The 8,286-nt window shown below is 36.4% G+C and overlaps 1 protein-coding gene and 2 long non-coding RNA genes across 4 annotated transcripts; all 3 read right to left on the reverse strand.

The window, feature by feature from the left end:
• Window positions 1-3,168: 3,168 nt before the first annotated feature.
• LOC133780572 (uncharacterized) lies at window positions 3,169-4,076 on the reverse strand. The gene is made up of 2 exons (XR_009869416.1): window positions 3,859-4,076; window positions 3,169-3,496 (listed from the first exon to the last, which is right to left on the reverse strand). It is a non-coding gene; the product is annotated as an uncharacterized LOC133780572 (long non-coding RNA).
• Window positions 4,077-4,990: 914 nt separating this feature from the next.
• Window positions 4,991-5,725, reverse strand: LOC133780573 (uncharacterized). The gene is made up of 3 exons (XR_009869417.1): window positions 5,656-5,725; window positions 5,525-5,566; window positions 4,991-5,161 (listed from the first exon to the last, which is right to left on the reverse strand). It is a non-coding gene; the product is annotated as an uncharacterized LOC133780573 (long non-coding RNA).
• Window positions 5,726-5,906: 181 nt separating this feature from the next.
• Window positions 5,907-7,925, reverse strand: LOC133780574 (protein MOR1-like). 2 transcript variants are annotated; one of them, XM_062220234.1, is made up of 7 exons: window positions 7,806-7,925; window positions 7,078-7,185; window positions 6,867-6,972; window positions 6,655-6,734; window positions 6,312-6,386; window positions 6,148-6,218; window positions 5,907-6,068 (listed from the first exon to the last, which is right to left on the reverse strand). In XM_062220234.1, exons 2-6 carry the CDS (start codon window positions 7,123-7,125, stop codon window positions 6,189-6,191), a joined length of 339 nt encoding a protein of 112 aa, XP_062076218.1. In that variant the 5' UTR covers window positions 7,126-7,185; window positions 7,806-7,925; the 3' UTR covers window positions 5,907-6,068; window positions 6,148-6,188. The 2 variants fall into 2 exon arrangements, with proteins under 2 accessions (XP_062076218.1, XP_062076216.1); XM_062220232.1 differs by having other exon boundaries at window positions 6,148-6,227.
• Window positions 7,926-8,286: the final 361 nt, after the last annotated feature.

The raw sequence follows: 8,286 nt of genomic DNA on the forward strand, positions 1-8,286 counted from the left end.
ACGAAATCTCTGTAAGGTGGGGATAGTTGTACCGACCCAAATATGCTAATAAGGCTTAGGGAATTTATTAGCATGCCGGTAGGGAAATATGTGAATTATTGTTTAATATGTGGATTTGTGTGAATATGTGACTAGTGATGCATGTTTAGGCGAATTAAATATGCATGTGGGCCCCGTCTGGTTATTAGGGGCATGATTGTAATTTTATCTTGTTGAGGGTATAAACATGATAATTGTGATATATCTGCGTTGCATGATCCGAGAGATCCCTAGGGAGCGGTTAGCTAGAAAGTCACAGCGGGGTCGAAAATCTGACTCGGGGCGAGTCGAGGAGTATTTTGGGTGTTAGACATTTTGCGGGGTTACCGGGTTATGGAAATAAATAATCGGAGATATATTTGAGGTTAGAATGCCTAGGAGGGAATATTGGGGAAATTGACCATTTTTCCCTTTGTGATGAAGGTTTGGATTGTTAGGCTGACTTTTATGGATAATTGGCTTGGTTTTAGGAGAGAAAATGGAGGAATTTTCTGGGTTCGAAGGGTCGGGCCACGGCCCTTTAGAACAATAGAGCGGCCTAATAGAAGGGGTGCACTGCGGTGCCCTATAGTAGGGGCGAGGCGAGTGTTGGCAGAAAATAAGCTAAGCCTCGGGTTAAGCTTAGGGTCACGGCGCTCAGTGCATTTTGGGGTTTTTAAGAGGTTTTAGGCTAGGGAATTCAATAGTTAAGGCTCGGGATGTATTTTATCACCCGGATTGGTAGAATTCAACGTTTCGGAATTTAGAACTATGACCCAATGTTATTTAATGGTATAGAGCTTGATGGGTGGAAATTGTTAATGCGTTGTGACTAGGGTTTCGGCGAGGCTTAGACTAGGGAACTATGCTCAGGACATCGGTGCTTAGAAAGCCCGGGACACCGGTAAGAAAACTACTGTTTCCATAGAGCTTATATTGCATGGCTCGACCCAATATGATTGAGTTGCAGGGCTCGGCCCTATATGATTGTGTTGTGGGGCATGGCGCTTTGATTGAATTTATATGTGTTTAGATTTCTGCTTAGCTATATCATATGTGTATGTAAATGATGGAACGACGAAGGTCGGGAACGGCGAAGGCCTAGAACGGAAAGGGGCTGGGAGCAGCATTTAGCAGGCAGAGTGCGAGTTGTCAGGGCGAGACCCCAAGGGATACCTGGGATATCCTTATGGTATAGACCGCGAACCCAGGGCCTGGTAAAGTGCTTGGGACGGTATGGCCATACGTGTATAGCCTGATTATGGCTTGAGTTTGTTTTATGTGTTTAATATGCATATATTATCCGCTTGTGAGGGTTTTCTTGCTAGGCTTCGGCTCACGGGTGCTCTATGGTGCAAGTAAAGGCAAGGGGAAAGTTGATCAACCTTGAGTATGGTGAGCGTGACGGGCAGCGTGTACATGTCTGGTCTGCCTGGCTGTCACGACCAGGGTTTTTTTTGGAGATGATTGTACTAAACTTGAATTTTGTCATCTAGTCGACTCTGGTTGTATTTTGAGTTGTAAATATTTCTAAACTATTTTTTTCGGATCACAAATGTTAAACGCTTTATAATTTTCAATGAAAGGTTCATTTTCTAATTTATGACTCTGATTATGATTTAATTACACTTTTGTCCTAAAACCTCGATTAGCGAGTTAGTTGCACATTTCTTTAACTCACTTAGTAACGACTCTAAGGTAGTAGGGCATTACAACTTGGTATCAGGGCGAGCCAAGGTTTATGGTTTCTGGAGAATGACCGAACATGTGTGCACGCTGTCAGTGGCAAGCTCGACTAAGGGTTGGTAGGTATGATTGACTATTATGTTGAAATATTTGCATAAATGCCCTATTTTCCTACTTATTTGATATAGATCATGATGAATGATTTAATGTATGTATGATGTCAGGGCATGGCCCGTTGTGTGCTATATGTTATTCGAATGTTATGTGGATTGTTACTTGTGGTTGACTGATGTGATTTGGAAGGGGAGGGGGGGGGTTGGTTTTTGATGTTGTTATCATGCCTGATGGGCAACGTCATTGATTGTAGGCATATTTGTTGAGATGCCTCATCAATCATCTAGACTCCGTGGCAGTCGGGCCGAGGATGATAACCAGGGTCAGGACCCTCCACCTACCCCATAGAATTGGCAATAGATGTTTGCCAAATGGAAGCAAGACTGCAACAAACAGAGGAAGAACTCCGCCAGTTGAGGCGCCAGCGCCAGTCCAACCTGTTGTGGAGAATAAATGGGAACCTTTGTATGAGAGGTTCAAGAAACTGCATCCTCCCACCTTTGAGGGTGGACTAGATCCACTGCGAGTAGAGCAGTGGATGAATATGATCTCGTCCATCCTTGATTTTATGAGGGTTGAGGGGAATGAGAGGGTAGCTTCTGCAAGCTACATGTTCAGAGAGGATGCCCGCATCTGGTGGGATGTAGTAGTCAAGAGGAGGAATGTGATAGTTATGACCTGGGAAGAGTTCAGGAACATTTTCAATGAGAAATACTATAGTGTTGCAGTCTGAGATGCGAAGGTTGATGAGTTTATCAACCTGACTCAGAACCAGTTGACCGTGACGGAGTATGCCTTGAAGTTTGATCATTTGGCGAAGTTTGCGCCAAATCTAGTGCCGACAGATGCGGCAAGAAGAGATAGATTTGTATAGGGATTGAATTTTCTGATCACCCGTCACTACAAGAAAAAATGCTTTTAATAACTCCAAAAATGTGTTATCAAAAGCTACGATAACACTTTCTGATGTGTTAAGAAATACTGTGTTATCGTAGGTCAAGGTACTTACCATAACACTTTATCAGTGTTATACAGATGTGTTATTGTACTGTCAACGATAACACTTTTTTTGTGTTATACTACACTTTAGTATAACACTTCTTTTATGTTATATTACACTTTACTATAACACTTTTTTTGTGTTATACTACACTTTACTATAACACTTTTTTTGTGTTATACTACACTTTAGTATAACACATTTTTTGTGTTATACTAGACTTTAGTATAACACATTTTTTGTGTTATACTACACTTTAGTATAATACATGTGTTATATTAGCTTAGAGAAACATAATCTTTGTTTACTTGCACAAAACTAGGAAAACAAATATGAAAGTTGAAGCCAAATAAGGTAACATAAATAGATTTTTATTAATTACTCAAATGTAATTACAATATTTAGTCTACTAGTCTAGGCTTAAGAAATCATATTACAACATGGTGGGTTGAATTAAACACTGAGCGCAAAACAGAGATTCTTCTTTGTGAAATTCTTTTTTATGCCAAGCAATCCTTTGAGCTGCTGAAGGGCAATTGTAATGACAGCTCCTCCCATGAACCCAACAATGGCAGCTCCTCCCATGAACCCAAGATGTTAACACCCATGGCCATTATAGCAGCACTATTAGGATTAGGAGATAATTTCCTGACCAAAGTGCAGATGATCTCAACAACCCTGGGCAAATGATAAGAGACAAGAGCATTAACATGACAAGAAACAAACATAACACGGTACACAAGAAAAGAACAGTATTTACCACACTCAATGCCCATTAAAGCAAAACACACAGCCTAGCAGGTATTGCTGCAGAAGCTTTTAGTTAATTAGTATTGTCAAAACATCAGAAATCTAGATTAGTTTCAGTTAGATATCCCAGTTGCACAAGATTCTAAGTGTTCATCAAAAATCTAGATTAGTTTCAATTAAATAGCATGTCATCTTCCTATAATATAGCATGAATAATTTAGCAGTAATCAATATCTCTGTAGTCTCTAGAAAGCTAGATTTTCAGTTAATATGATATATAGAAGACTTACAGTTAGACCAGGTTTAGTTTCTTTGGTGACTACACCGAGTCTCATATCCAAATTCTTTTCAAGACAAGATATTTCCAAATTCTACACAAGTTTTATGGAAAAGTATTAAAATAAGAACCTTAAGTGACAATTACTTCACTTTGTTGTAGTGATTATCTACACTTCATTGTTAAATTATGTAGTTTCTTAAAAAATAAATGAATATCTAGTTTCACACACAGAAACCAACATTTAATTCAAAACTCAACCTTAAATGTTACAGTATGTTACTAGAGTGCAACAGAGAGCTGTGATGAACCTGTACTGAAGCAATAATCCCTAGTTCACCAAACCTGTTTGCAGTCCCAAGTGTAAGATGCTGGGCATGCTTAATCTGAAAATTAGCTCTAGTCATGCAAAAATAAGCATGGAAAGAAATATCAATATTAAAACTTTGCAATAAGAAACAGATTTTCTGTGGCACATAATAGGTGGCAAACTATAAATCTTGCACATAATAGATTCAATTGCTATTGCAAAGGCAGAAAACATAGAAACAAATGACCAAAACTTCAGACAAGAGAACTGCATGTACCATTAAACACCATTCTACATATAAAGAGCAGGTTAATTGCTAAGGAAATTGCTGAACCAGCTGTAACATACACAACACAAAGTTTGTACACACAAAGAAGAGCAACAGCTAAAAGTAAAAGAACAGCAACTGAAAAATAACATGCCCCAAAATATAACATAAAACATGTCACTTTTGCCAAAAGAAAAAAAAAAGTTCAGCTATTAAAGATGAGAATCCTAACTAGATTAATATGAGGAAAGCATCAAAGGATTTAAACAAAAATTGGGTCACGGCTTGATTATCACAATTTCCAAGTCCGAGAGCTAAAACTAAGAAACGAGCAAAATAAAAGCCCAAAACTGGAGGTCAGCCAAAGCTGATTAAAAAAAAGCTACAATAATAACTGAATATACTCTGCTCACAATAGAGTTTGTGGCATTCTGCAAGTAGCTGAATATACTCTTTTCTTGATGATCTACTTTCAATTTTCTTCAGCACTAGCTGAAGCTGCAAAAGTTCAATTATTAGATAAACTGGTGAAAAGCAAGTAATAAGAGGCTGACCTGATTTATGTGATGAAGGCTCTCTCTTTGTCCATGTTTATAATTTTTTTATTTGCTGAAGATCAGCTTATTGGCATGCACTGCAGTGCCCCAAGGTTGTTTCAAGTTTACCATGGCTGGTTTGTGCTATTACTGATTCAAGGCTTTTGCATAAAAGATTCTGAGCTCATCCCAATTGGCTGATCTGCTTTTTCCAGAAGGAGCTAAAGATTTTCAAGAAAATAAATAAAAAAAGTGGATAATTTTATTATAGGTGTTTGTTTTTTTTAATCCATACTGGTGGCGACAACCCAAGGATAGAGCTGCCTGATGCATAAACCATCTAGCTTTATTTATACGAAGAGAATTCAGAAATTTCCCTACTAACATCACTTGAAGAAGGTAAGATATGGCAATTTTCTGTAGACTAGTCCTTTTTGTTTTTCTCTTTCAAACTACTTTTTCTTAATCTTCTTTCAGTTGATATGAGAAGAAACCATAAAATTTATAACACAAGTTTCTACCATACTAATCTCAATTAAAGTACTCAAAAAGAAAAAAATTGTACCTTTATTCCAGAGGAAAACTGATAGCAAACCTCAGAATCATCCTGTAGAGTGAAAGAAAATTCACAAAATAAGCAAAAGGAGTGTGGTGTAAAGAAGAAAAGACAAAAGGAGTGTGGTCAATAGCTCTTACAACTTCTGAAGCTGTTTCAAATTGCCAAACTCAGGCATCCTTCCTGTGAAGTAGTTACTACTGATCCGTCTGCAATGAGAGAACATGATTCAAGATTCAAGTGACATAAAACTTGGTTCATTTTGGTCATGGAGTTGCATTAAATATGGAAATAAAAAGATAAAAAGATCTTATAAAGTCAAAACAAATAAATGTTGAAAACATTAAATATGGAAATCAAGCAAACCCCAAATATAAACAATCTCCTTACAAAATTATAAGTTATAAAAGAACTAGAAGTAAGCATTTAAGGAAACATACAGAAGATGCTACTTTGCTTCCATGCTTCAAAACACCATTAGAAGTGGATTTACCCACTTTCGAAAGGGTCTTGGATGCAGGGGCCGAAATTGTTTTGGCAGATTCAAAAGATTCTGGAAAAAAATAATTATTATTGGTATAAATCACCAAAACAAAATACAAGCAAGAGACCCAAGTACCCAACAGCCTTACCTTGAAAATTACCATAATGCTTCAAACGTCATGAACAAGAGCTAAAGCTGGTCCTGAACATCCCTAACAAGCTTCTCAACCTGAAATAATACATTCAAACAATGTGTTCATGCACTAACTGACCAATGACTCAAAATAGTACCAAAAGTTACTAGTGCACTTACAGTTTCTTGTGTACAAACTATCAAGATTTCAGCAATGCATGTCTCTGCTGCTTTACGAACATCTGATGATTTATCCTGGATGAAAATTTCATAAAGTCATAACCAGAAACAATGGAAAGGGAACTGGCATCATGATTCTTACATCTCTATGCACATTATTGTTAGCATGGAAATATTCTAGCAATGCAAACAAGTAAAAAGAATATTTCACTGTTTTTGACAAGTCAAAATTAACGTCAGAGCAGAGGAAGCTGGCTTTAGTAGCTGTACAGCATCAGGAAATTCAGCAACAAATAAACAAAAACGAACAATACATGCATCTTCAATGATTAAGTTGGAGCACCTCAAATGGATTCTTCTCATACTCCATATCCAGTGCACTAAGAAGTGCAGGTTTAACATCAGAAAGAAACCCTTTAATATCTACAAAAGAAAAGGGGTGGGAGGGAGTTACAAATTAATTATAAAAAAAAGATCAATGTTTGGGAGCAGTTCAACTAAATATTTAAAAGGAAATTGAGGTGTGTGGACAATTCAAATAAAATGAGTATCAACCTGGGCCGACAAATTTATGCAAAACACCCAAAAGCTTGACAGAAAAAATTCTAGTAGCAGCTGCACTTGACTGCAGTCCAGTATCTTTACAAAAATCAATTAAATCCTGTAAAACAAAATATATCAATTCCTTTAATAGTTGAATATGGTAATTATTAACTAACAGTTAGACAAAGCAAAAAACAAAAAGGGCCCAAATATAACTCCAAACCTTAAGTTTCAAATGTGAGATGCCAAAATCTTCCACTGCTGAAACCATCCACAGTAGCCCCTCGCTAAGAACCTTGGGATTCTTGTGCTCTTTTAGTATCTTGTAAGTCTACAATACAAAAAATTCCTTGACTTTTATTGGATTATAAAAAATAAAAAAAGCAATCAAAGAAAAGAAATACAAGTTCCAATCAATTTAGAACCTAATATGTTTCATCCCTGCTTCAGAAGTTCACAAGAGAAGTGCAAACAAACTTCTCTACAGAAATGATTTAAATGTAAGACTTACTCTTTCAAAAATAAATCCAGGACCTACAGCTTCACAAAAAGTGTTCACTGTTGTGTAACAAGTTTTAAATCTGTTTAATATGATTTCTTTTATGATTTTACTGTTGGCAACATGATTAAAGCTGGTTTCAATTACAGTTTCTCCTATGTTTTTACTGTTGGCAACATGATTTAAGGTTGTTTGAACTTTCAGTTTCAATAGCAATCATTTCAGATTATCAATCATAATGGTTTATTTTTATTTAAATAGGAATTTGGCAAGAGAAATTTCTCAAGAATATGTTACTACAAGTTCAAAATCTATTCTATCAATGTACTCATTGTTTGTTGATAAATTACTGAAGAAATCGATGCATAAAAATAAAGAGAAAGAAAATGAGTTGTTTGATAAAATGAAAAAATAAAGAGAAAAGAAAAATAAGAGAAAAAATAGAGGGATACCCGCTAAATTTTTTCTCCTCTGCTTTCACTCTTCTCATCAATAAATCTATTTAGATCCTGCACCAAGTCATTAAATAAATAGTCAAATCCCTGCATATTCAAACCCAGCCAGCAGGTTGTCTGCAATTTCAAAAGTTAAATAACAATTGTCAAATCCCTGCATATGCTTTACAAAGACTTCAGTTCATGCTAGCAGAAAACCAACATAGAAGCAGACATTTATATTGGTTTTGGTACTAAATTTATCCCAGAATAGAGTAAAAGTTCTTGCCACCACTTTCATTTGTTATCTTGAAAGAAAAATAGTTTATAGGTTAATGAAAATATTATAATCAATGTGCCAACTCATCCACCAGAATTATTGTGGGGAATAAACTCACTTACATGCATGCTTAAAGCGTGTATGTGTGTGTATATGCGTAATTATCTGTGTACTAGTTTCTCATACCGCAGCACACAAATTACTTTTCTTCTCTTCATT

Source organism: Humulus lupulus, chromosome 5 (assembly GCF_963169125.1).
Source record: "Humulus lupulus chromosome 5, drHumLupu1.1, whole genome shotgun sequence".
In the NCBI taxonomy this organism is placed as follows: Eukaryota; Viridiplantae; Streptophyta; class Magnoliopsida; order Rosales; family Cannabaceae; genus Humulus; species Humulus lupulus.

Bases quoted from the DNA above. Each gene is read 5' to 3' on its own strand.
- LOC133780574 (XM_062220232.1), bottom strand. From the start codon at position 7,125: ATGGTTTCAGCAGTGGAAGATTTTGGCATCTCACATTTGAAACTTAAG. The intron at 6,387-6,654 runs GTGCTCCAACTT...ATTTTCATCCAG, and splicing joins ATGAGAAGAATCCATTTGAG to GATAAATCATCAGATGTTCG. The intron at 6,228-6,311 runs GTAAGTGCACTA...GTATTATTTCAG, and splicing joins TAGTTTGTACACAAGAAACT to GTTGAGAAGCTTGTTAGGGA.